General features: G+C 40.9%; 1 protein-coding gene across 3 annotated transcripts in view; it reads left to right on the forward strand.

Annotated features, from left to right (window-relative positions):
- The first annotated feature begins 13,482 nt into the window (after positions 1 to 13,482).
- Positions 13,483 to 27,623, forward strand: part of EMID1 (EMI domain containing 1) — a 55,257-nt gene continuing 41,116 nt past the window's right edge. For 2 of the 3 annotated variants that reach the window (XM_072148343.1, XM_072148360.1), the window contains exons 1-3: positions 13,483 to 14,134; positions 19,173 to 19,286; positions 20,148 to 20,251. In XM_072148343.1, coding sequence (XP_072004444.1) covers positions 13,977 to 14,134; positions 19,173 to 19,286; positions 20,148 to 20,251 — 376 coding nt within the window. In that variant the 5' untranslated portion in view covers positions 13,483 to 13,976. The remainder of the gene's footprint in view (positions 14,135 to 19,172; positions 19,287 to 20,147; positions 20,252 to 27,623) is intronic. The other variant, XM_072148351.1, reaches the window with a different exon arrangement.

The raw sequence follows: 27,623 nt of genomic DNA on the forward strand, positions 1-27,623 counted from the left end.
GGATACATTTTGCAGGTAAACAACTTTTAAAAGCCTAAAACTGTCACACGGCCATCATTGTACATACTCAAGTTTGAAGGGCTTGAAATATTACATTAGACATGGACTTGTTGTTCAGATGACATTAGAAATGAATTTGTATTTCAGATGCCATAAAACATTACATGGGCTATCCACCTTTAAAACTGATGGTCAAAAGGATCAGTTCTCCCCAACAGTGTGGGTTCCATTATTGCTTACATGGAAAGAGCTACACTGTTTACTGTTGACACACTGGGGGAGGTGTATTAAGCTGTCTGCAACAGAATTCTGCAGTATTTAACACAGATAATCCATTAGAAAATCAGAACCATGTACGAAATTGACATATTCTGATTGGCCCACCGAGAAAAGAAATTGTGCTCTCTCATTGATATTTAAAATGAGATTTTTCTATTGGTAAAGGACAAATCTATTGAGTGAAAACAGCCTTAAATTCTGACTTTGTATATAGTTTTTTTGGGTGCTATGGCTCCTGCAGAACTGTAAGGGAACCAGGAGTGAAACCCCTGCTATTGATTTGGCGCTCCTGTGTCTTCAGGACCTCCAAATTATACAAACCATGCAGGAAAAATATAGGGGCACATTTACTTACCCGGTCCTTGGAGTTCACAGAAAGTGCATTGTCCGACGATAATGCACTGTGCCGCGATTCACTATGATCTTGCACCCGATATCCTGCATTTGTTGCTTCCCCGGTCAGGTCCAACGGAGTTCTCCTTCTTATTCCTGGTGCATGTAAGTGCATTGTCTTGCTACACAACTTGAAAGTTAAATCCCGTGCTCAGTCTGAATCAGTCGGATTGTCTGATGGCCCGGCCCCTAATCTGTGTCACATGGAAGCCAGCACAGGTGTGACAGAAACCGATTGCGTGCGACACAATCTTAGCGCAGACACCGGTTAAATACCTGTCAAACCCCGAAAACAGCACAAAGTCCGACGAAAGTGAGTAGCGCGACCCTTTGTAAATAAGCCCCATAATGTTAAATATCTCAATTTTAGTTAACCATATCAGTGCAGTTTAAAAGGAGTATTATTAGAGATAACCCAATCCAGAATATGTCATCTCTGGTGATCAGCTGATTCCACTGGTGGAAAATATGGCTAGCTAAGCATACGAGTGTTACAGTAAGGCCATTCAGATCATTGAAAGTCTCTTAAAATTAACCTGTCACCAGGAATGGAAGGGCAATGTTGCATCTAAATCGTTTTCACAAACTATCAGTGCCTTAGTATTGTTCTGTGAACTATTAGTATTTTAGAATTTTACTTTTCACAAGTTTTCACAATGCATTCATGTTGTATTTATGTTCAATTTCATATTTATCTTCCATCATAATAATAATTGCTATATAGCACACACAGATTACGCAACACTCCACAGAGGTTCCCAGATCGGTCCCTGTTCCCAATGGGGCTCACAATGTAATCAACCTACCAGTATGTTTTGGAGTGTGGGAGGAAGACACTGGAAGACCTGGAGAAAACCCACGCAAACACAGAGAGAACATACAAACTCTTTGCAGATGTTGACCTGTGACTTGAACCCTTGTCCCCAGCGCTGCAAGGCTTCAGTGCTATCCACTGAACCACTATGCTGCCCATCAATCTCCTATCAACCTCCCTATCATCTATCTCCTATAAAATTCTTGCATATTACAGATTGTTTTACCATACTAAAAGGAACCTCTGTCTGTATACTACAGGCTGGGCAGGTTGGCTATATACTACAGGGGGCAGGCTGGCTATATACTATGGGGCCAGGCTATATACTACAGGGAGGGGCAGGCTGGCTGTACACAACAGGAGGGCAGGCTATATACTACAGTGAGGGGCAGGCTGGCTGTATACAATGGGGGGGGGGGTTATATGCTACAGGAAGGAGCGGGCTGGCTGTATACAAAGGGGGGCAGGCTGGCTGTATACTACAGGGGTCTGGCTAAATACTAATGGGGGAAGGTTGGCTATATACTGCAGGTGGGTAGGCTGGCTATATAATGGGGGCATGCTAGCTATATATTACAGGGGGAGCAGGCTGGGTATATACTATGGGGGGCAGGCTGGCTATATACTAAAGGGGGGCAGGCTGTCTATATACTACAGGGGGCAGGCTGGCTATATAATGGAGAGCAGGCTGGCTGTATACTACAGGCTGGGCAGATTGGCTATATACTACAGGGGGCAGGCTGGCTATATACTATGGGGGCCAGGCTATATACTACAGGGAGGGGCAGGCTGGCTGTACACAATGGGAGGGCAGGCTATATACTACAGTGAGGGGCAGGCTGGCTGTATACAATGGGGGGGTTATATACTACAGGAAGGAGCGGGCTGGCTGTATACATTGGGGGGCAGGCTGGCTGTATACTACAGGGAGCTGGCTAAATACTAATGGGGGAAGACTGGCTATATACTAAAGGGGAGCGGCCGGCTATATACTACAGGGGGCCAGGCTGGCTGTATACTACATGTGGGCAGGCTGGATATATACTAGAGGGGGGGCTGGCTGTATACTACAGGGTGGGCATGCTATATACTGCAGGTAAAATAATCTGACCGGAGCTCCTTTGGTATCCATATTGTTGTCTGTAGTTGTCAAATCCTTTTCTTTCTTTCCAATCTTAAAAATTCTTTAAGGTGTGTTTCCACAGTAAAAGATTTTCTGATGAGAATAGGCCGCTATTCAGACTGCTCCGTTGCGTTTCTTCATCCCTCAAACCCACCACAATTGTTGCGGGTTACCGGAAAAGATTTATGCAACGATATTGTAATATGTTTAAACAAGTTACCGTTTATTCGATAAAACCATACTCACAAACATAGGTAAAAATGCGCATGTAAAATCCACAATCAAAAACGCCAGTCTTGCTTAATTGCCCCATCCAGGGTTTCGCTACCATGGCTTCTTCCGGGGCGTTGCTGGCAATTACTCATTAACCCATTTTATATCCCACACGTATCCTAAGTTTATATCTTTTATTTCATCAAAACACAAGTCATTATCGGTAGTTATATTAATTCTACATAATATACACTCACTGGCCACTTTATTAGGTACACCTGTCCAACTGCTCGTTAACACTTAATTTCTAATCAGCCAATTACATGGCGTCAACTCAGTGCATTTAGGCATGTAGACATGGTCAAGATAATTTCCTGCAGTTCAAACTGAGCATCAGTATGGGGAAGAAAGGTGATTTGAGTGCCTTTGAACGTGGCATGGTTGTTGGTGCCAGAAGGGCTGGTCTGAGTATTTCAGAAACTGCTGATCTACTGGGATTTTTACGCACAACCATCTCTAGGGTTTACAGAGAAACATCCAGTGAGCGGCAGTTCTGTGGGCGGAAATGCCTTGTTGATGCCAGAGGTCAGAGGAGAAAAGCAGACTGGTTCGAGCTGATAGAAAGGCAACAGTGACTCAAATCGCCACCAGTTACAACCAAGGTAGGCAGAAGAGCATCTCTGAACGCACAGTACGTCGAACTTTGAGGCAGATGGGCTACAGCAGCAGAAGACCACACCGGGTGCCACTCCTTTCAGCTAAGAACAGGAAACTGAGGCTACAATTTGCACAAGCTCATCGAAATTGGACAGTAGTAGATTGGAAAAACGTTGCCTGGTCTGATGAGTCTCGATTTCTGCTGCGACATTCGGATGGTAGGGTCAGAATTTGGCGTCAACAACATGAAAGCATGGATCCATCCTGCCTTGTATCAACGGTTCAGGCTGGTGGTGGTGGTGTCATGGTGTGGGGAATATTTTCTTGGCACTCTTTGGGCCCCTTGGTACCAATTGAGCATCGTTGCAACGCCACAGCCTACCTGAGTATTGTTGCTGACCATGTCCATCCCTTTCTGACCACAATGTACCCAACATCTGATGGCTACTTTCAGCAGGATAATGCGCCATGTCATAAAGCTGGAATCATCTCAGACTGGTTTCTTGAACATGACAATGAGTTCACTGTACTCAAATGGCCTCCACAGTCACCAGATCTCAATCCAATACAGCATCTTTGGGATGTGGTGGAACGGGAAATTCGCATCATGGATGTGCAGCCGACAAATCTGCGGCAACTGTGTGATGCCATCATGTCAATATGGACAATATGCTTCCAGCACCTTGTTGAATCTATGCCACGAAGAATTGAGGAAGTTCTGAAGGCAAAAGGGGGTCCAACCCGTTACTAGCATGGTGTACCTAATAAAGTGGCTGGTGAGTGTATATACTGGGGAAGTGTGCTGGGGCTACCGGATTAATGAGGGGGAAATGATATGGTAGTATGTATTATAGCATATTGATGGGTCGCAGTGTATTATCTGTATATGCGGGGGGCACTTAGCTGTTATCAAGGGGATGCTATATTGACTGTGATTTTTTTAGGGGCAGAGCGTGGAGATGTTCTCCAGAAGCCACAAACACCCGGGTGGAAAATTCTGCAAAGATGAGTCACAGCCTGGAAAAGTTTCCATGACGTTCTCTACCTGATGAAGAAGGATTAGCAAAGTAGGAGACTACAGGAAGAAGAGCAGGATGGACTGGACCAACACCAACATAGAAAGAGACAGCTGCAGCCTAACAGTAAGTGATGTCTTACTTTAAGTGATGTAATTGATGAGTGCAGCCCAGATGTACAGTATATTTAATGCTGGTATATATTGATGTGTGTAGTAAATACATTTTTGGTCTATATTTATAAGGGTGGGATATCATTATGTGCTGTTTATTCATTGCTGGTGAATATTTAAACTTCGTGTATGATGTGACTAAATGGTTAAAAATTACCCACAATCGTCCGGACAGGTCTCCCCCACAAGGACACATCTCTATGATGAGGCCTATATTATTCTCCAACAGCCCCATATTACAGATTGCCTTCCAATACTGCTGTTTGTAAACTACAATTAAACTAAGTGTTATTATTGTGAAGGAGCCTCTTATTGAATGTGACTCTTCATAAACTAGTATTATTTTGGGGCCCCACTTTTAGTCTAAACTTAAGTCCAAAACTTTGTCTAAAACTGGCTCTGTATGGTAGGATGCATCTAACTAGTATGGTACAGTTTTTAAATGGCAGGTGGAATTCATACAATACTGCCAGTGGGTGGCAGCACAAACATAGATTTTCATGATCTTACAAGTGTTTTTTTCTCACAATTTATAATATAATTAATAGGAATTTCACCAAAATCCAACATGATGGAATTTATCACTTACCTGGACACATAATAAGTGACTTCTATCAAGATGGTGCCTGACATTTAAGCAAAGTAAACCAAGAGCCAAGTGTATTAGAAAAATCACAACTAGTCACAATGTAAATTCAAAAAAAGAGAACAATATTGCTGTATTCATTTTTTTTTTAGTTCATTTTTCCTTTTATATTTTCTTTAGATTTTAAAATGGGTGGTACAGAGGAAGGGGGTTTCTCTTGTGGAATTTGGGGGAATTTACTAATAGTCTGCAGTATTTCCATCGAGAATGGGGGCATATAACATGTGGGGTAATCTATATATCTGGGTCACACCACATCTGACCACAATGGGGGTATTTACTAAGGGCCCAAATCACGTTTTTTCATCGGGTTGCCCGAAAATTACTGATTTGCTCCGTGTTGTGGCGCATCGGCGCCGGCATGCACGTGTCGGAAATCAGGGTGCGTGGCCATCGGAAAACCCAACGGATTTGGAAAAACCGCCATATTTTTTTTTTTTTAAATGTGTTGCTCGACACACACTTACCTGCAACCAGCATAGCTTGGTGAACTCCGATGGACTTCAGCGCAGCAGTAACACCTAGTGGACATCGGGCGCACTACCTTAGTGAATCGCTGGAAGACCCGAATCAGTGTCGGACAACCCGCGGCTGCATTGTGAATGGACCGGGTAAGTAAATGTGCCCTAATGTGTTCCCGTAATGGTATAATGTACATACAAGTAATTTATCAGTCTGCACTTATAATTAGTTGTAGTACAAAGTGTGAAGGAAAGTGAGATGAAAACAAGATAACTAGGGATTGACTGGTTTCAGGAGTGCTAGATGTATGGAGGATTGCACCACAAAGTAGTGAAAACTGCGCAATGTGCAGTATGCCTTGCGACTGTGCAGAGTATGTCAGATTATTGAATATTGGTGCACCGTCTTCAATTATCTGGCACACCCTGCACTGCTCAGGAAGTATGTACTTTTTTAGGTGCAAATTTAACAAGCAGCATCCAACACAATTCTGACGAGTCGCTATATTACATGTGTTGCAAACTCCGACTAAGCACTACCACACCCCTTTGGATGCACATTTTTCTTTTTTTGTTCAAACAGTGCGCTGCGACACAAAACTGGTGCAGACACTTCTTAAATACATATGCAAGCTCCAAAGACATTGGGGGACATTTACATAAAGTGTCGGTGACTGCATTGGCTTTGTTACCGACCTGCTCTCAGAAAGAAGATGCACATTTATTATTGTGGAGCTGTGCAGATACATTTCTGGCGCCAAGACCATTTTCTGTCCCCGGGACCAAAATCTGTACCAAGTCAGGAAACATCCTAATGTGAGTGCAATAGCACGGTTTTGTGTCCCTGCTAGACCAAATTTCTTTTGGTCTACTTTCCACCAGTTTACAGCGCCCAAAAATGGCTGACACATATTAAAGCCAAGCCCCTTTTCAGAGAAGAGTCAGAGCAGGCGAAAAAAGTCATTTTTTCTGCCACCACCAGCTAATAAATAGGTCAAAGAGCAGAACATAAAACTGGCGGAAACGCCATTGTAAATGTCCCCCATTCTTTCAGTGCAAAGTAGAACAGAAAACTGGTGCAGACAGAAAAATAGATATGGCCCAAGGTATTTTCCAAAAAAACAACAGCAAAGTAGGCAAAACATCCCATCCCTGGTTCTTCCCTGGGATTATTAGTATAATTGCAAATCCCAAATAAAAAGTGAAAAGTCAGGATGAGGGATGGGAAGAGGGACGAGGATGTTCCATCAAAGTGGAGATGTTTTACCATGTTATCCAACTCACATAGACTTCAATCAAAACCATGAAGTAGGCTCCAGTATTCTACAGGTTTCTGTAACTCTATGGTAGGTTTGATATATTTTTCAAATATGTTTTTAATAACGAAAATTAGCTTTATCTCTCAGAATGGACTTCAGAAGGAATTGAGCAATCTATAAGGCCCTTTTTAGCCGAACGTATGCTTTTTTTCAATCATATATTTCAACGCCGTATTTGACTGCATATACATGACATTTTTTTTACTGTATGTGCATTTATGTTACTGTATACATTGCATATCCATATAAAAAACAGTGGGCTGGCAAATGATGTTACTAACTTGCTCAACCCCAAAAACCCGGGATACTACACATATATATTGCAGCATATGGTTCACAACATTTCATTAGGCTTCTTGAAAGTTATTGTTGATATTAAGGGGTCTGCCTTTCAAGGTAGCAAAAAGAGGCATTGTTTTCTTTGTCCCATCCTGGAAAACCTATTTGCATATTTCCCAGAATCCCCTAGGAGAGCATGAATGGCTATAAGTCTCCACACGCCTACAAGGCGTCCTTAATTGGTAAAGTCTCCATAAGGCAAACTCTTACTTCCTGACTTCCTGACTCTTACTTCCTGACCCTAGTCAATAGCCTCTCACTCAGCCAAACCAGTTGCCTACACTGTACTGAGGAGACCCAACCAGGTTGAAACTGTGCTGCCTACAGTTAGGAATCTGTTCCTTCTGGAATAGATATACTGTTTCGGCTTCAATCCCACATCATGTCATAAGACTTTGTGAAAGTCATGCTTGATGTTAAGGGGGCTGCCTTTCAAGTTAGCAAAAAGTGGCATAGTTTTCCTTGTCCGATCCTGGAAAATTTCTCAGGACCCCCTAGTGGAGCATTAATGGCTTTAAGTCTCCACATGTGTGATGTTTTACAATAGGTCAATTAATTATTGTTTTTTATACACACTCCCTGAATGCACAGTTCTGAAAAGTGCAGGAAGTGAGATAGAGTTGTTTACACAACCTCCTGTATGGCACAACATTAGTTCCAACTCTGAACTGCTGAAAGTCCCTTACTCCAGCCTAGTGAAACAGAGACCTTTCATACAGTAGATTGCCACCAACTGGTATTTGATATAAACCCAGTCCAAGAGATTATATGGGGTCACAGTCAATCTGGTAGCGTATATGTAACTGAGACACGAAAGTGAGGATTCATGGATCAAGAAATAAGAATAATGCAGGTTAAAATATAAATGTAATTGCCCTAGAGGTACACTTGAGAAAACAATATATACAACAGAGATATATATACACTTGACAGAGTACAAGTACTGTACAGGTATAAGCAATTCATGAGGTAGTAACCTTGTGCTAGACAGACTAATTGGTAAAATAGATTAGTCCACACTTGAAGAGATCCTTCCTGTTCTTGAGGTGATGGTAAAAAGTTCCCCCAGGCAAAAGGCAAGAAGTGCCCTAATTATATTTGGTGTAGACCCACCCTTTCAGACCCATAGGAGGGCTCTATAAAATGTCCTAGGAATTTCAGGAACTCGGATGAATCCAGGAACTTGGATGAAGTTTAGCTTCTCTAGGAAGTCATAAGATCAGGGTTCTGGTCTCATCAAATCTGGAGGAATCTCTGGAATATGATGACACAGGACCATGCTCCCAATGAGACTTCTGTATATCTTTATTTGAAATGCCACTAGAACAAGCTGAGACCCAGGTATGCGTTCACTTCAATGCCCTGATCCCAGATAAGTATTTGGCCTTGGGCTGGGATGTACCGTTACTCCATAACTGGCATATTGTATATGTATTTTATGGCCCTTTGAGTCTCTTTAAAAAGTGGAGGAAATGCGAAAACAGTCAAAGCTGTCAGGTCTGCAAAAGTGTCAGTTACTTGCTGCCCCCATGGGGTAAATGACACCCTCTAGCTTGTCTTCCTGACTTACATTATTCAGATAAAGCTGGAGAAATTGAGTGAAGTGTCATCACAACACGCCTACAAGGTGGCAATAATTGTCCAATTTTCCGTAAGGAAAACTCTTTCTTCCTGACCACAGTGAAGGCACACACTGGTCGGAGGAAACAAAACATGGGGGTTGGAACTCTGTATCAGTAGAAAAGCATCTTATACTAAGATACACCCCTCACATTTTTGAAAGTATTTCATTACATCTTTTCATGCAACACCAATAAAGATATAACTTTTTGATACAATTTAAGGTAGTCAGTGTACAGCCTGTATAACAGTGTAAATTTGGTAGGCCCTCGAAATAACTTGACACACATCCATTAGTGTCTAAACCCCTTGCAACAAAAGTGAGTACATCCCTAAGGGAATATGGTCAAAATGTATACAAAGTGTCAACATTTTACATGCTCCCCATTATTTTCTACCACTGCCTTAAGGGGATTGACCACTTTTCTATAAATCTCTTCCATTAGACATATCTCTGAATGTGTATGTGCCTGTGTCTTTTCCTCCTTTGAGAGCTTCATCTTTTCCCTGTTCTAACCATGCTGACCTATACATATATACACAACTTCCCCTCTCTCTCTGCTCTGGGCCATCCATATCGCATCACCCACAGTACCTTTCAGAAGGGAGAAGAGGGGAGAGAGCAGAATGAGTGATAACTCCTGCTCACAGCACAAAAGTAAGTAGTAGGAGTGCTGAATCACTTGATGAACATTTAGGGATTATCCCCAAGGCAGTAAAGGCACATGGGCAACTTATATAAAAGAGTGGCCAACCTCTTTAACTCTCTTGGCCATGAAGATCACAAAAGCTTTACAGCTTGTCATGAAATTCTCTCCCAATCCTCCATGAATACATAATGGAACTGGTGGATGCAGAGATCTAGAGTAGGATTAAGGTCTAGTACCATTACCCATAGTTTCTTTATCAAGTCAGTGGTCTTGTTGGTGTGTTTGGGGTCGTTATCATGAAGGAATATCGCCCTGCATCACAGTTTACAAAGGTACTCATGCTCTGCTTCAGTATTTAATAGTACATGTTAGCATTTAAGGTACCCTCAATTAACTGTAGCTATACACATTCGGCAGCACTTTTACAACCCCAAAACATGATACTCCCACCACCATGCTTTACTGCAGGCAAGACACATGGGGTAACACATTAAAGTGGTCCTGAACCTAGGTATTCCAATTTTACTACCATATCGGAGTCTATAACGTAGCTGTACAGACCGGCTTACAATAACAGGAGGCATCACCACAGAGTGAAGCTGCTATCAACTAGACACTAATCCCTTGCAGCAGAGAAGAAATAAGGGTAATAATAATAATCAGAGTAAGTTTAATATGGGTAACACTCCTAGGGTCTTATACTTTCGTTTTTTTTACCCTGGCATTGATCATGGAAGGCAATAGAAGTCAATGGGGCCACAAAAGAAACTGATGACAGTAAGCTTTTTATCACTGATGATGCTGAGGAATTAGGTGTTTTCTAGCTTATGTCAAACCCTCAGTTGCTGAAGCATCAGGAAGGAGCAAGTAATACTACTACCACTATTACTCTCTGTTCGGAGGTTTCCCCCCAAGATGTGTTTGAATTGTATTTCATAACATGACCTAAAAGATTACAGACATAGAAAAACCTTAATTATGGTTGTAATTTCAATAGCGTTCAATAATACTCTACTGTCACTGCCTACTAAATAACTTGGGACTGATGTACCATGCCTTGTTCACAAGGTTTTTTTGTGTACAAGGCACAAAAAAGGTTTAGTGTGCACCACTTTGGAAAAAAAAGTACGGTATGGTGAGGAAGCTTTAACCAGTCAAATTTTCTATAAACTACACCACAAAACTTGCATTGGTTAGAGCTTAAATCTATGCTGACCATTTAGCCCCATTAATCTTAAAAAAAAATAATGCACCTAGATAGAAATGCCAGATTGTAGTAAAACTCAAAATGCAGTTATGACTCAGAAGGGTGACATATATTAAGGAAACAATCTGTTCCTTACAGTCACTGAAAACAGAAAAACTTTTTACTAAATCATGTATCATGTTCCAATTTTATAGATTAGGGAGCACCTGGCGAGGTTTGGCAGCAAGTAATCAGTCAGTCCCAGTATTCTGCAGCAGACAGACTAGGACTTCATGTCCCCAATGCAGGCTGTGAATATGGTTAAAATCACATCACATTCGCTGACTACGATTCTTGGGAGCAGAGAGCCTTGCTTGGTTCTTGTAGTCCTCAATAAGTGAGATACTAAGCTTGGGAGATCAGTAGAATAGGAAGGGTACTTGTCTTAAGTCGGCGCACACAGATACGTCAAATGCACAAGATGAATCCAATAAAGGGGAGTATTTTTATTCGGTATCTTAGGAACACAGCGCGTTTCGGAGTCTAATATGACTCCTTTATCAAGTGGGTAGATACTGCAGCGCGGGTGACGATAAGATTCCCCGGAGCTTGGGAGATGAAATTTCCACATGACATGAGAAAGGGACAGTCCAGGGAAAATCCTTTATATATATATTTTTTTAAATCTTTCAATTTCACACTTTTAGCTAACAAAATGCAATTGAATGGTAACTGCAGCCAAATGTTACTTTAATGTTGTAATACCATTTTAGACTTGATGTATATATGTCTAATGTTCTTAATAAATGTTTTCAAAAAACCTTTATGACAAGTCAATCAGACATCATGAATATGTGATCTCTGGTGTATGGCTGCCAAGTGGGTGTCTCTTTGATTTCTAGTAGCCTTAATGGAGGGCCATTGTGTGTCAGTATCAAGTCAGCAGGGTATAACAACTGTGACCCTCACTGATTCTTTCAGCTCTATAGTCCGAAGAAACTCCCCTCCTCTCCAAAAGCCAGTCAGTGTCAGAGTAGCACAGCTTCTTCTAGCCAGTTCATTTTAGTGAACAGCGGGGATCTATATCCATTGACAAAAAGCCATCATTGTATACCATAAGGTTACCTCTTTAAAATGAATATGTATTTTTTGTGGTAAAAGATTCTTAATAACTTTTCATCTATTTCAATCAATGCTCTTTGTATGCTTAGGAGTCTAGTCGGTAGGTCTACTTTGTGCCTGAAAACTATGGGGCTCATTTACTAAGAGTCGCAGATCGCACTTTTGGTAGGACTGTTCGCCTTTTTCGGGGATTGCCCGGCTTGGACAGGTATTGTGTCGCACGCGATCAGTTTTTGTCACAGCTGCGCTGGCTTCCATGCAACACTAATTGGGGGGCGTGCCATCGGATTCAACTGATTTGGACTGAACACAGTATTAAACTTTCAAATTGTGTCACACTCCACTTACATGCACCCCACCATCTTCGGTGAACTCCGCAGAAGGGGTAAGTAAATGTGCCCCTATATCTCTACTGAGTCATTGAAAGAAGGATGTAATTCTTCGTTATCATAGAAAGAGCAGGGAAGGAAGTATTAATTAGATATTTTTCCTTTTGTCCAGATTAATTCATCAGTTTGTCATCCCGCAAACAAACATTGCTCTGGACCCTGAATTATCTGTTGCTTCAATATATCCATGTATTTCAATGGACATATGGCAGTATTTTCCTCAGCCCCGTGTTTGAGCCTTTTGCCCTAAAACTCTCAGCCGGTTCTATTCCTGCCCATGTTTACGGCTCATCCAGTCTACCTTCATCAGCCCATGAATGGATCTCACGTTCCAGTACACAAACCGCAAACAGAACATAGGTTTAGGTTCAAGAAAACATACGTTAGTGCACATGTAGCCCAACAGTAAAAATCTTGGAAAAATATGACACATAAATTAAGAAGCTCCCATCATGTTTGTTTAATGTTTTATTTATTATTTAATTTTATTTATTTCACATTAAACATGTTTATGTTTTAGTAAGTAATTTTTTTTTTTAAATCAAGTTTCAACACAGCTTTTTCTGCTGAACAGAGCATAGCTACAGTAGTTCTGACTTTTTATAATAGAGCCCTAGGGTGAGTCAAGTCTAAAAGAGATGCAGTGTATGCAAACTGTATATACCGCTTTCACATTATAGCAGATTATATTGATTTGGATTGACTGTCTTTTTTGTATGTTTGAAGCTCTGTTCCCGCATTTGTGCCATGCATTCCCTTTCTTGAATTGTATATTCTATGTTAAAACCTGTATAGAGTTCAAAAACATATTTTTTTCTTCTGCATTGATCTGTTTCCTGAACAATCTAATCCCTAGTCCTGGAGTTAAATATACAGCGAGGGGAGGTCAGGAAAAGCAGAAAAAAGTTGGTAGGATAAATAAAAAAGGATGAAAAAGTTAAAAGTAGAAATAGGACGTAGAGACAAGCTGAGTCTGTGAATTTTAAAACAGCACACAAAAGACATGAATTGTCTCCATGTCTGAGCGAGGAATAAAAAAGTGCAGGGGGTGGAGGAAAGGAGAGAGGGGTAGGAGACCGAAGGAGAAAAAGAGCAAGAGAAAGAGGGAGGAAGATAGAGTGCAGCAGCTAGGAAGTGAACAGAGGAGGGGAAGGAAGAGAGGGTAGGTAAGGAAGGAGGAGAGTGTGTGATGTTAGGGAGGGGGGAGATGCTATCCCAGTGATTTAAAAACTCAATTGTTTAGGATTTCTAAGCCGGTTCATGGAAAGTAGGCAGAGTCTGCACAGACTTTTTTTTCCCCTTCTCCCTGCAGCGTGGGGGGCACATTCTATGAAAAGCAGGAGTTAAGGGGGGGTGAGACTTCTCATTTGGGGGCTGTCTGAAGGCCGGATTTGTCCTTAGTGACTTTGAGGTGGGTTTATCGAGGATCACCAGACAATTTCCCTACTCAGCATTTGGACACATGCTACCTGTTACCTGTATATATGGAGTAGGTAACTTTTCAGTAAGAAGTATTTCTAAACTGACAAATCTGGCCTTGTGGAACACAAAGTGCGATTCTTTGAGTGGATGAATCATGCAATTGTCAGTGCCCTGCTGTTCCTGTTGGCACGTTCTGCTTTGCCTCTGTGCCCTGCTGGACAAAAGTTATTGCACATGGACATCCGGTGCTCAATACCGATTTTCACCTGCACTGCAAGTCAAAACCAGAGAGTCAATCACAAGTCCTAAAAGGTAACCAAAATTTTTGTTGTGGTTGTTGAGATCAGAAATCAGTGCTGCACAGCCATAAAGATTAATTCATCAGATTTAACATGATAGAAATGAAAGTTATTTTATGTTTTAAGCAGTCTGACTTACAAACATGTAAAGTCATGTTTTTTTTTACATCTTTTTCATTTATGTAGGTTTGTCTGGAATTTATAACACAGGTGTGAATACTTCAGGTGTTTCTTAAGTATGCCCAAAATAAAGTTGTTTCCTAAGGAACCAGATCTACCATTTGTGTTTTAGCTTTTATCACAAAAAGGAAAAAAAAAATGTCAGAATTTAGGTTTGGCGTATAAGCTTGCAAACTATGATGAGCCTGTAGATACAAACATGGGCTAGACAGCCATCTCATTGATGGAATGGTTTTCATTTCTTTTTCTTTTTTTTTCTTCTTACTATGAAAAAATGTGTTTCTGCTTGCCCACCCCGCTGGCTGCTGGAAGTTAACAGATGAAGTTATTTTTAAAGGTTATTTTAGGATTAAGAAATTGCTATATGTACAGACAATAAAGGGCCTCTGGTAGCTGACAAGCTCTGACGTTGTAACCATTTCATTGCCAAAGTGATCACCCCATGCTTTTCAAGTAACAGAAGGCAAGTTGGCTAATGTCATGGTAGTTAGTTCAGCTGTAGATAGAGCTCCTTGTGTCTGTTATGTGCCAGCTGAGATGATTTCTAAGGGTCATTCAGGGTTGACTAGTCAGCAACTTTTTATAGAATTGCCCATTATGCTATTTACAATCCAGTTTAATAGGGTGTAATTTGTGAAATGACCCACTCCGTCTTAGAGCAGAAATTCCCTTGCACTTCAGTTTTACATGAATGTCATTGCCCTGTGGGACACATTGGGGGTCATTTACTAAGGGCCCGATTCGCGTTTTCCCGACGTGTTACCCGAATATTTCCGATTTGCGCCGCTTGTACATGAATTGCCCCGGGTTTTTGGCGCACGCGATCGGATTGTGGCGCATCGGGGCCGGCATGCGCGCGACAGAAATCGGGGGGCGTGGCCGAACGAAAACCCGACGTATTCGGAAAAACCGCCGCATTTAAATGCCGAAAATGTGTCGCTTGGGGAGCGCTCACCTTCACCTTCTATGGGATGGTGCATTCCGGGGCGTTAAGATTATTTTCGGCGCTGCAGCGCCACCTGGTGGACGGCGGAGGAACTACCATCTTAAATCCCAGCCGGACCCGAATCCTGTGCAGAGAACGCGCCGCTGGATCGCGAATGGGCCGGGTAAGTAAATGTGCCCCATTGTTTTATCCATTGTGGCTGGACACAGAGGTTTCTGGTGGAGTGATCGTGACCTAGGGATGCTGGAAAGGAAACACTAACAATTTATATGGGGAAAATCAACAAAGGAAAAGCAGAGATAAACAAATTGTCAACAGCACAGGCCCCTCAGCGAACATTGCACTGTAATCCCACCATTTTTCCTTATGGATTTTTTTGACTCTACAGAACTTATGACGCTCCAATAAGTGCACCTCAACATAACATGAACTACCCACTTTACATATGATACCATCTCTATACAATTACATCTTTGATGTAATATCTGCCATGCAGATTCAGAGTTTTTTGTTTTTTAATTATGTGGTTTTATTTTAATTGGTATAAACGAAGCCACTTACAATGTGGTTTTTTTTACTGCAATTACACCAATTTAATGACGTGGGTTATATACCATACTTCCTAGTTCTGAACTGTTATCTTATTTTCCAATAATTCCATTTATTATCTTTTCTGTTTAATCTCTCACAGTCATCTCTGCTATACATTTATTTTATTTTACTCTTTATGTTATAAAATATTTCATAATATACACTGCTAATTATCTCTCATATCAAAGGATAGTTCTAGAGTTAGTTCATAGACAGCAGATTTCTTGCAGACATTGCTGCCCCAAATTACAGTTCTCTTAGCGTTATTGAAGTCCCATTGGATATACAATTTCTGCAACAAACCAGCTACAATGTTTATTCTTTGGTCTATTGCAGATCTTTTATCTTATTATTAGAACATTTTCCAGTGAATAAATATACCCTTAAAATAAACCTTCTACATGGATTGTGGGATCAGTTCTGGTGCACCGAGATAACATATTTTGTGGAGCTGGTAGACTTCCTTTAAACAAGGAGTATTAGTTATAAACATTATATATAACAATATTAGATATAACAATTTACATGTCACCTTTATCAATAGAAAAATTCTACCATCATTATGATATGATGCACCAAACATACTACTTTGTATAGAATATACAACAGAACTTTATATTTTATTTTCAGAATTTAAGAGAATATAATATAAGAATATGATTAGCTGAAATTGATCACTTTTGCACAACTTGGTAACTTTGTTACAGAAGATGCTTTGTATGCTCATTTCATACCTGCCTGTTTTGGGATCTCACACCTCGCCTCCACCTACACACACCTCTAAACACATACATATCTGCAGGGGTCTTTGGCATAAAGTTTATGGGAAAGCTTTTTGTTTACCCCTGGAGCAGTCTCAATCTATCTTTGACACTCCCTCAGCCCTATGAAAGGAGCTTCACTTCCCTAGAGCAATAAAAATTGTAGCTCATGTGAATGTGCATTTACAGTGTATGCTTATCTGTGAATATAATTACATTTCTACTCTATGGTTTTTCTAATGTGGAATATAAGGATATACGCATGTATAATGTGCAAGAAAAAGTAGGATCTTTTATTGATTTGCATCGAACTACTAATATAGTACTATTACTATTCTTTATATCTTACAGTTGTCAGATGTAATGAGTAGACAAACATTTAAGTGGCTACTGATGGGGATTTGTAGTGTTATATGGCAACATATAGACTTTCATACTATCAGTTAGGGCAGTGATGGCTAACCTATGGCACTGGTGCCAGAGGTGGCACTCGGAGCCCTTTCTGCGGGCACTCAGGCCATCACCAGAGATGACTCCAGGTATCTTCCTGCAGTCCCTGACTGCCCAGGACTTGCTGTGCACAGAGCCATTTTAAAGTGACAGCGCTACCTGGGACTATTTTCTGCTTCATTGCTCTCCTCAGGGTGCTGGTATTAATGAAAACTGTGACAGGGAAGAGAGTATAAATCACAAATGAAATTTCTGTGTTGGCACTTTTGCAGTAAATAAGTGGGTCTTTGTCGGTCGTAGTTTGGGCACTCGGTCTCTAAAAGGTTTGCCATCACTGAGTTAAGGGGTCTTTTATGGTAATGCTTGGGGGCTTCCATTTTATAAAACAAAAAGTTGAAGACCATAATGTTTAAATAAAAGATTTGACAATTGTGGCATAATAACTGTTGGTGGTGTGGGGAATTGCTCTGGTAGTTGACTGGTAGCAGTGCAGGAAGCAGCGACACACGCCGGTTTAAAGTCCAACTTAAGTGTTTTATTCACACTTGCAAAACAGAACACAAATTCAGCCTCGGCTTAGGCACATACAAAAACTTTACAAAAGTAATTCCTGCTCGGCTAGGCGCTGTCTAATACATTTGACGGACCCTAGCTATCCGGGTACCAGGCTGCCTGGCACCCGCTCTTGTCCAGCAGCAAGACAGGAGGCCCTCAGTTACCTTTGCTGTCAGAATGCAATCTCGCTTTCAGCTCTCCAGGTAGTGCCTCCCCTACTGCTTCTGGCCTGCAGATTAAATCAGGCCCTAACGAGGCCTGTGACCCACACCTGTGGGCTGTACAAAATCCCAGGACTGAAGCCCGGGTGGAGTAGGAGTCCCACTACCAGCCTACCCCTACTCCATAATAAGCAGCCCAGTACGGACATTACAAATGTGTCCATGTTAGCTAGGCCAAAATAGACCAAACAGACTATTCCTGCTTATCATGTCTGCATTAACCCTTGGGTTACTGCAGACAAACCCAGGGCTTTTACCACCTGCATTTCATCTGCTTGTAGGGCAGATAGCGGGTTTTCCCAAATTACACCTCTCACTTTCTTACAGTGGTTACACTTCTCATACAAAGCAAAGAAGTTTAATGGTTGTAAAACACACTCTAAGTGGTACTATTACACTTGTCGGTTACCAGTCACTTTGGAGATGAAGAAATGTTAAATGTTAACTTACTTACGGTACTTTTTTTTACTTTTACAAATACACTGATTCCTATTTTTAAAAAGTATCCATCATTTAAAGTGTAACTAAACTTTTGGAGATACAGTGGTCACAACTCTGTCCAATGTATAACTGCACTCACCTATGTAAATTTGAGCTTTAGCTTGATCTCTGATGATGTTGGCACCTTCCTCTCTTGACTGCTGAGTTTTTGACGCTAGAAACTACTGATATGGATTTCACATGGATATGGACCAAAAATCATGGGAAATACTGTTATAGGTATGTGCCTATAAGCCCTAAAACTGGTGTAATCAGAGTGATAATTTGGTCTTAAATACCTTGCAGAAGGTCACAAAAGATCTTTGAAATACACCCAGCTCCTCCCTCCTTTCCTAGCCATTTCATGTATACTATATACAGCACAATGGGAGGAATTTTCTCTCCATGTAAGCAGGTTTTCTGCCATACTGCTTTACAGTCCAGTGATGCTATGTCCATGTCCTGTCTGTAGTTCAATCCCAATTAAGAGAATGGAACTGAACCACAATGTGAAGACCAGCCACTGTGCTGAGTAGAGCTGTGTGCTCAGTAAACAGTGAACAGATCACAAATAACAGTTTTAAATAGTATTACTTATTTTATTAATGAAAAAAATGCCGGACCTGCAGATAATACTGACACAGGGTTCTGGGAACTGTGACAATCAGGGTTTCTTACAACCATTATGAGTCAACAGGAACTAACACTCTCACCCAACCTGCAGGGCAGCAAAGATAACATAAGGAAAGACATTCAGATGAGTGACATATATGCTCTTCACTAAGGATGAGAATCACTGTAACAACTACCTAATAGATTTTTATAGCACTGTTGACTTTGCAATCGTGTTGTTTTTGTTTATTGCAGAAATTGGTGCTCTGTACCCATCTCTCGCACTGTGTCTTGCCAAGTTCAAAATGGCACTTTCCTGCAGAGGGTGTACCAAAACTGTCATTGGGGAACAGGCTGCTCCGGAGGAAGGTAAGAATACAGAGAAAAAACAGGCAGCCCTGTGGCTAGCTATATTTGAGGAGTGCTCCCCTAGAAGCCGAGGGTACAGAGTAGTATGGAACAAATGCTGGACAAGCAAACAGGTCAAAAGGAAAAAATAAAAAAGTCCCAGCCTTTGGGATCTCCTAAAACTTTTGTCTTTATTGGAACATCAGTAAAACAAAATTACTGGCAAAAAGAGTTACCGTGTTTTGACAAGTTTGACTCTATAGTCATGACGAAGGACGCAGATGACGTTCCAATAAAAACGCTTTTAGGAGTTCCCAAAGGTACAGGAACTTTTTTGTTTCAACAAAAGAATACAGGGTATGTTCTGTGGAAAAGCATATGGGGCACATTTGCTAAGAGTAGTGCAAATTGCACTTAAAGTGTTTTTGCCCGTGTATAATGCTGGATGTGCCAGATTCATGAAGAACGGGGGCGCCAGAAATCGTGAATATGGTGTTCCTTGCACAGGCCCTGACACAGTTCACCAACTTTTTTGTGAAGAGCACCTTTAACATAGGATTTGCAACACACTTTTGTCTGAATCTGTATGATAAACCTGGTGCATGGTCAGACTAAGCTCCGGAACGCCTCCTAATTTTTGTTGCATGATGCCTAGTGCAGCTGCGCCATAAAAGAGTCACGTGCGACACAAAAGTGTCTAAGACACTTCTTAAATACCTATGCAAGCAGTTTGCACTAGGAAGAACGTGCAAAGTCTGACAGAAAACTGGTGCAAGGGCCTTAGTAAATGTGCCCCTATGTCTTTGTGTTTTGTCTTCTATTGAACATCTCTGTGTAAGCTTACTGCTATTCTGTCTCATTAATATACCATCTGATTTCTAGTTACAGGACAGTTGTCCGACCAACCTACAGACTCAGCTATAAGACAGTGACAACACTGGAGTGGAGATGCTGCCCAGGATATAGAGGGCCGAGCTGTGATGAGGGTAACATATTTGACTTTCCGAAATGTTGCTTGTCCTTCCATTACTAAATAATGTTGCATATACGCCATTATGTAAATATTATTCTGCACATTGTACAGCATTTATATAACATGTTCACATCAGATAAGAAATTTGGGGGGAGGGAAGACCTGAAGGCAGGGCTAGAAATATCTCACCTCTACTTCCTGCAGTCTACTTCAGTGAGTAGGGGAGATTTATCAGCGCTTGCACGCCAGTTTCTGCATCTACGCCAGTTTCTGACCTGGCGTAGCCTTGCCAGGTGGAGCAGACAGCGGTGGACGTGACCTCTATCATACAGAGACGCATGATAAATCTCCCACTATGTATGTATGAGTGTGTAAATGTATGTATGTGTATATGTGATGTGTATATGCTCTATATGTGTATGTATGTGCTGTATGGGTTTGTATGTATGCTGTATGTCTGTATATGGTACTTTATGTATGTGTGTATATGCTGTATGTGTGTTTATATAAGCTTTATGTGTGTATGTATGGTGTATGTTATGTATTTGCTTTATGTATGTATGTGCTGTGTTAATACTGCAGACGTGTATATATGGTAAACTGTATGTATATAAATGTATGTACCGTATATATTCAAGTATAAGCCAACCCGAGTATAAGCAGAGACCCCTAATTTTACCACCATAAACTGGGAAAAACTACTGACTCGAGTATAAGCCGAGGGTGGGAATACAGCAAGCCCCTAGTAGTATACAGCAAGCCCCTAGTAGTATACAGCAAGCCCCTAGTAGTATACAGCAGCCCCTAGTAGTATATAGCAAGCCCCTAGTACTATACAGCAAGCCCCTAGTAGTATACAGCAGCCTGCCCCCACGGCCCTTAAAAAATAAACTTAAATACTCACCCTCCGATGTCGGCGCGGCTTACCGATGTCCCCGATGTCAGCGCGTCCCGTCTTCTTTCTTCTCCGTGGCTCCTCTTCTCTCTTCCGGCATGGACGCGGCCATGTTTTCTTCTAGCATGCGCATACTATGATGCGGCCGCTGCTGACGTCATAGTATGCGCGGCCACAAAGAAAACATGGCCGCGTCCATGCTGGAAGAAAGAAGAAAGAAGAAGAGCCGCAGAGAAGAAAGAAGATGGAACACGCTGATATCGGGGACATCGGTAAGCCGCGCCGACATCGGAGGGTGAGTATTTAAGTTTATTTTTTTAAGTGGTCATTTTTTTTTGTAGTAGACTCGTGCATAAGCCGAGGGGACGTTTTTCAGCATATTTTTGTGCTGAAAAACTCGAGAATATACGGTATATATATAAGCTTATACACGAGTATATGCGGTATATAAATGTACATAATTAGCTCATAAATGTGAGCACATGAGCATTTAAATGTGGGAATTAGTGTATAAATATATGTATGTCTGTAAGAATATATAAATGTGTCTGTATTAGTGTACAACAGTATGTGTCTGTATATAAGTGTTTGAGTGTATACATGTGTATGATTGTATAAACATGCATGATTGTACAGATATGTGTATTTTTGCAAGGGGGCCCCATTCTGAAGTTTGCTATGGGACCCAGCTTCTCCTAGTTACGCTCCTGATGACATTGGTACAATCTCCTTATAAGCTTCATTTCCAAGGGATAGTGTATTGTATAGTGAGACTGGATAGTACGAAAGTATACAAAGACACAACCCAAATACGTAACACCCAGTTGTCAATTCAAACTTTTGTAGAAGGAATAACAGATCCAGAATTTCTATATAATGGGAATGACAATGATTTAACAGATATGTCAGGAGATAGGAAATATTTTGGAAATAAATGATGATGTTAACATGCAACTGCATTCAGAATTTAGAAAATTATAAGGCTGATACTTATACTTTAAGGCTGATAAAGTTTTCCATCTGTTATTAAGAGTTTTACAGAGGTAGAAAAAGAGCTTACAATCTAGTGTGTTGTGCAATTTATTGGTATAATTCAGTTTTGCAAAACAGCTGTGTTTCTTCCTGGCTGTGACAGAAGGAAGATGTAAATCTACAGCAAATCTAAGATTATTTTGGTCTCTGTGACCTGTGTCCCTTTTGCTGGATCTCCCACAGTTTCTTAACATAGCACAGTTTACAATATTAGCATCTCCTGAGGGGAACAGCGTGTGAAGGGTACAGGAAAGATGGCATGATAAATTACAAACAGGAACTTCCACTGCTCATTTATAGAAATAGTATATAAATAAACCCTAACAAAGTTATGTACACCCAACTATACACACAGTACATAGCAAAAAGATTAAGTATGTACAGTATATTTTCAGTATAAATTCTGGGTCATTCCATGTCTTTCAGAAGGTCAGGACTAAAGCCCTGCAAAATAATAGTTCACAGATGTGGATTTCTGCTTATTACTTTGTCCTGAATTTTCATATTCAGAATTCTATTTATTCTATATTACTAAATTATCAACTCGGTGTCAACAAGCAATTGTCCACTTACAACAGTCAATTTCAGCTATGCAGAGACATAAGAGGGCTTTTTATATTCAGTAGTGGGGGTTTATAAAAAGGAAAAAACTTAAAATCCACTATAGTGTTTTATGATTTAACATTTTAATGAAGCGGCCCTTATTTATGCCATGCCTTCCAAAAACATATTTTTTTTCCCATTCATAGAGCTATATATAGGCTGGACATATTGTAACCCCTACTGGCACATTTTAAAAGGAACCTGTCATCAGGGACCTCATTTTCACTAAAGACAGTGTCACGGGTGCTCATGCAACCCATGTCTCTGGCCGGGGGCTCACCTGTGCCCCTCCCCGTGCTTCGGCGCACGGCACCTGCGCCACCTACCTGTCCCCATTCCTATTCCGGCGGTCTTGTGCGCGCGCCCCAGTCTCCTAGTGCGCGCACGTGCCGGCTCCTGTAGATTCAAAGGGCCAGCTCACTATTGATTAGTGCTGGCCATTCCCAGATTCCCTTATAACCCAGCCTCTCCCTGCACACCCCGCCGGATCTTTGTGCCTTTGACAAAGCTTTGTTCCTGATGCCATGTGCTTGTGTTCTGAATTCCCGTTGTGACCCCAGTCTGCCTTGACCTATTGCTACGTCCCCGACTATGATCCCGTGCTGCCCGTCCTGACCTCCTGCCTTTTCCCGATTGGAACGACCTGGTGGTAACACACTGCAGCGCCTGGCTCTGGTGAAAACCAGGTACCCAGGTGTCGGCTTATGTTATCATCGTCCACTACCCCTGGAGCCTGACAGACAGGTTGCAAAAGTCCATTACAGCTGCACCCTTACAGAATCCTCTGTGTAGTCTAGGGGTTGCGCTTTGGTTTGCATAGATTTCAAAAAACAACACGTGACTTGTCTGTGCTGCAGACTGCTCAGCTCTTGGCCCCCACCTTTGTGCTCCTGCACAGCTCCTCCCTCCTTCTTCTTCACAGAGGTCACAGCCTTGCGAGCTGACATCAGTGAGAGAGGGAGGAGCTATACATGAGCAGGAAGGTGAGAGCTGAGATGTCTGCAGCACAGGCAAGCCACATGTTGTTTTTTTTTTAAATGCATCCAAACTGAAGCCCAACCCCTGGGACTACACAGAGGATTTTGTTAGGGTGCAAGGTAAGTTAATTATATTGTAATGCAAATGCTTAGAGAAAGCAGAAAGACATATTTGTAATGCAGCTGTAATAGGCTACTGTAACCTGTCTTTAGTGTAAATGAGGTTTCTGGTGACAGGTTCCCTTAATATAGGACTGGATCACTGGAAGACTGTGAAAATTGTGAATGCAGTGGAATAAAGGGAATGCCCTATTTTTTATTTTTACAACTTTGCAATGCCACATTCTGAGACCGATAACTTTTCTTTATATTATTCATAAAGAATTGTGTAAAGGGATAGTTTTTGCTAGATAAGCTGATGATTTCATTGTTTATGGAGCTGTAGGACTAATTGATCACTTTTTAAAAACATTTATATGGGTTACAAAATGGAGAAAAGTAGTGATTCGGACACAATTTTAAACTGTATTAGATAATTATTTTTGTATTTTGGACAAATCTAATGGGGGGAATTCATCAAGGCTTGTATGTCTGTTTTCTTGCAAACCAACAGGAATTGTGATTATTTTCCACCTTAGGCTAGCTCCTTGCTGGGCAGGGCCCATGCTGGGCAGTCCTGCCCCCGCCTGCATACTAGCAGTAACCTGTGTCCGTGAAGGCTACAGTGCACTTCTATGCAGGCAGGACCTGCCCAACTGGCATAGTGGGAGGGGCAGGTTTTAATCATATGTTAACACACATTGCATCAGTGTATGTTAAATCCCCCAAAGTGTTTATGTTTTCGTTTAATTATATATGCGTATGTGATGCGTACTTGAGAAAGGGGGGGTCAGTGAAAGGTAACATTTCCATGGATTTTTAAAATTTATTTTCTATTTTCTAAGCCCCTTGAGGTGTCTGAACCCTACAGGGTATTATCAGTCATGCAATATACTGCAATACCAATGTAGCGCATCATATTGCTCCGGCAGGTTGTGATAGAAAACTTGTCATGATAGGGCTGGGAGCGTCCTAAAAGTAAACAACTGTATCACTGTTGCGGTCAGGTTATCCACTGCCACCTTACGCTAAAATTAACGGGGAATGGGGGGGGGGGTGATGTTTAATGTAGTAGACATCTGCCCTATATGGGATGCTCATTTCATGAGCCCTCGCCATACAGAATTAACAACACTATATATTATGTGTTATTAAGAGGTTTATCAATAGGGATCACAAGCATCATCTAGTGCCACTAGTGATATAGTTATATTAATATATAATTCCAGATATAATGGAATGCATCATTATTAGTATCTGTACCTTTATAGTGCCTGCAGAGCACACCATGATTATAATGTTATATGTGTCCACAGATAAATTATCAGAAATGTGCCACCATCTACAGGGTTACCCGAGTCCCCCCATAACATTATTCTACAGCATTGCCAGCAAATCACCCCATATCATTACTGCAGACTTTCAGCAAGTACCTAAAGCCACATTTACATATTATGTAACTGCATGAACAGAAATCCCTAATATCTATTTGCTGTTTGAGAGAACATGCTTTGCTCACATGCCAGTTGCTATATTTCAACCACATGTCTACTACTGCTATGGTTTTATACAAATTATACTCAAAGTAACCCATTGCAATATGTGTTTCTTTACATCATGTTTTACAGCCGGCTTAACAGGCTTTAGGGCTAGGAAATTCTAATGGGAAACACCAATGCAGAAAATGGAAAACATGTGACTAACATAAACCATTCAGTTTGCTGTAGAGTACCGCCTTCCACATGAGTCTAGCACGAAGGGGGTCAACCCATATATGCATATGGAACAGCATCAAATCTCCTGCAAAGGATTATGCCATATAGTAGAAGATTACTAAGGATTGTGTGCGTTTCTCAGGGATTAGGTAAAGATTTGTACCTGTCTCTCAGTAACACTAAGGGTCTACATGTAATGTATGTGGAATTGCACTTGGTATGCACTAACAAGTTTTCTTCCCATCCCCTTGTGGTCTAGTCTTAACGCTTGTCTTCACATATTTATATATCTGTCAACAGATTTTTTGATCATTTCTTTATTTTATTGACTTGTTGTGTTACAATTATATACATTTTATTTTTGAGTAGGTGTATCAGCAACATCTGATTAGTGTAATTGGAGGAAATGAATAATTATTACAATAGACATTATAGAAAAACACATGTAATGTTGCCAATAGCCACCTATCATAGACAGCTTTCATTTAGTGTCCTTAATAGGATAGGTCCTTAAAAGGAAGATTGCATTGTGATTGTTTTGAAATGTTTATAGAAATACACTTCACATTATATGAAGCCCCAGCATAATAAATAATAATGCATCATTATTATAATTACCGTATTTTTCGGACTATAGGGCGCACAAAAAATCCTTTGATTTTCTCAGAAATCAATGGTGCGCCTTATAGTCCAGTGCGCCTTAAATATGAACCGTACTTACAGACAACAGCTGCCTCGAACTGTGTACAGGTCTGCCACCTGCTGGTCATTCATCCTTATAATCAGGTGTGCCTTATAATCCGGTATGCCTTATATATGAACCTAGATGTTTTAGCAGGAATTTATTGATGGTGCGCCTTATAATCCGGTGCGCCTTATAGTCCGAAAAATACAGTACTTTTAACATCATACCAAGTTAATTAGTAGTAATATACCACAGGAAAACTACATCTCAACTTGTATTCTACACAAAAAATAACCTTTGAATTTCATTGCACTTTCCCCAAAAATACTCTTTTAAATGTTTTTACTATGGGTCCAAGGTGTATAAAAATAAAAAATAATTTATACTCACCTCACTGTGCCTCATTTCAATGTCTATGGGTTACCACATTGCTAGAATCAGCCCTTTAAAAATTGTTCTCTATTTAAAACCACTTTCCCCTAAACTTTGTGCAAAAATGAAAGCCACCGGTTGCACCACCTTCAGGCCCCCTCCACACACACTTGGAATAAAGGGGAAAATAATCGCAATTATAAGTGTTTTGCCAGTAATTGCGATTATTTCAGGACATGTATGACAAAGAGCTGGTCCCAATAAATCTCTCCCATATAGTATATATGCATCCAGTATAAATACACCATATCTACACATACATACAGCATAAACAAACATGCTATAACACACATATTGCTTCTAAATACATAAGCATATACACACATACATACAGTATATACACACAGGGCCGGATAATAGGGTGGGCTCCAGGGGCACACGCCATGGAGGCCCCTACCAAACGTAGGCGATTCAGGAGTCCGCATGGCCGCCCAAATCACTGACAGTATTTATAGCCTGCTCCCCAAGTGGTACCCAAAAGAATACGTACCCAAAAGACTTCCGTCTTTAGCAGAGCATCGGGGGAATGGAGAAAGGTTTTATTATGTTATTATTTTACCAAGGGCTGATATAGTTATCATAGAAGGGCTGAATATAGTTATTATAAGGAGCTGTATATAGTTATTGAAGTGGAATGTATATAGTTATTGGGGACTGGATATTGTTATTAAAGGGGGGCTGGGTATATTTATTATAGAGGGGCTGGATAGTTATTATTATAGGGGGACTGGATATTAGAGGAGCCGTATAAATAAATATATATATGTATATATATATATATATATATATATATATATATATATATATATATATACACTCACCGGCCACTTTATTAGGTACACCATGCTAGTAACAGGTTGGACCCCCTTTTCTATGCCTCAATTCTTTGTGGCATAGATTCATCAAGGTGCTGGAAGCATTCCTCAGAGATTTTGGTCCATATTGAC

This window comes from Engystomops pustulosus, chromosome 1, assembly GCF_040894005.1.
Source record: "Engystomops pustulosus chromosome 1, aEngPut4.maternal, whole genome shotgun sequence".
NCBI classification, from domain to species: Eukaryota; Metazoa; Chordata; class Amphibia; order Anura; family Leptodactylidae; genus Engystomops; species Engystomops pustulosus.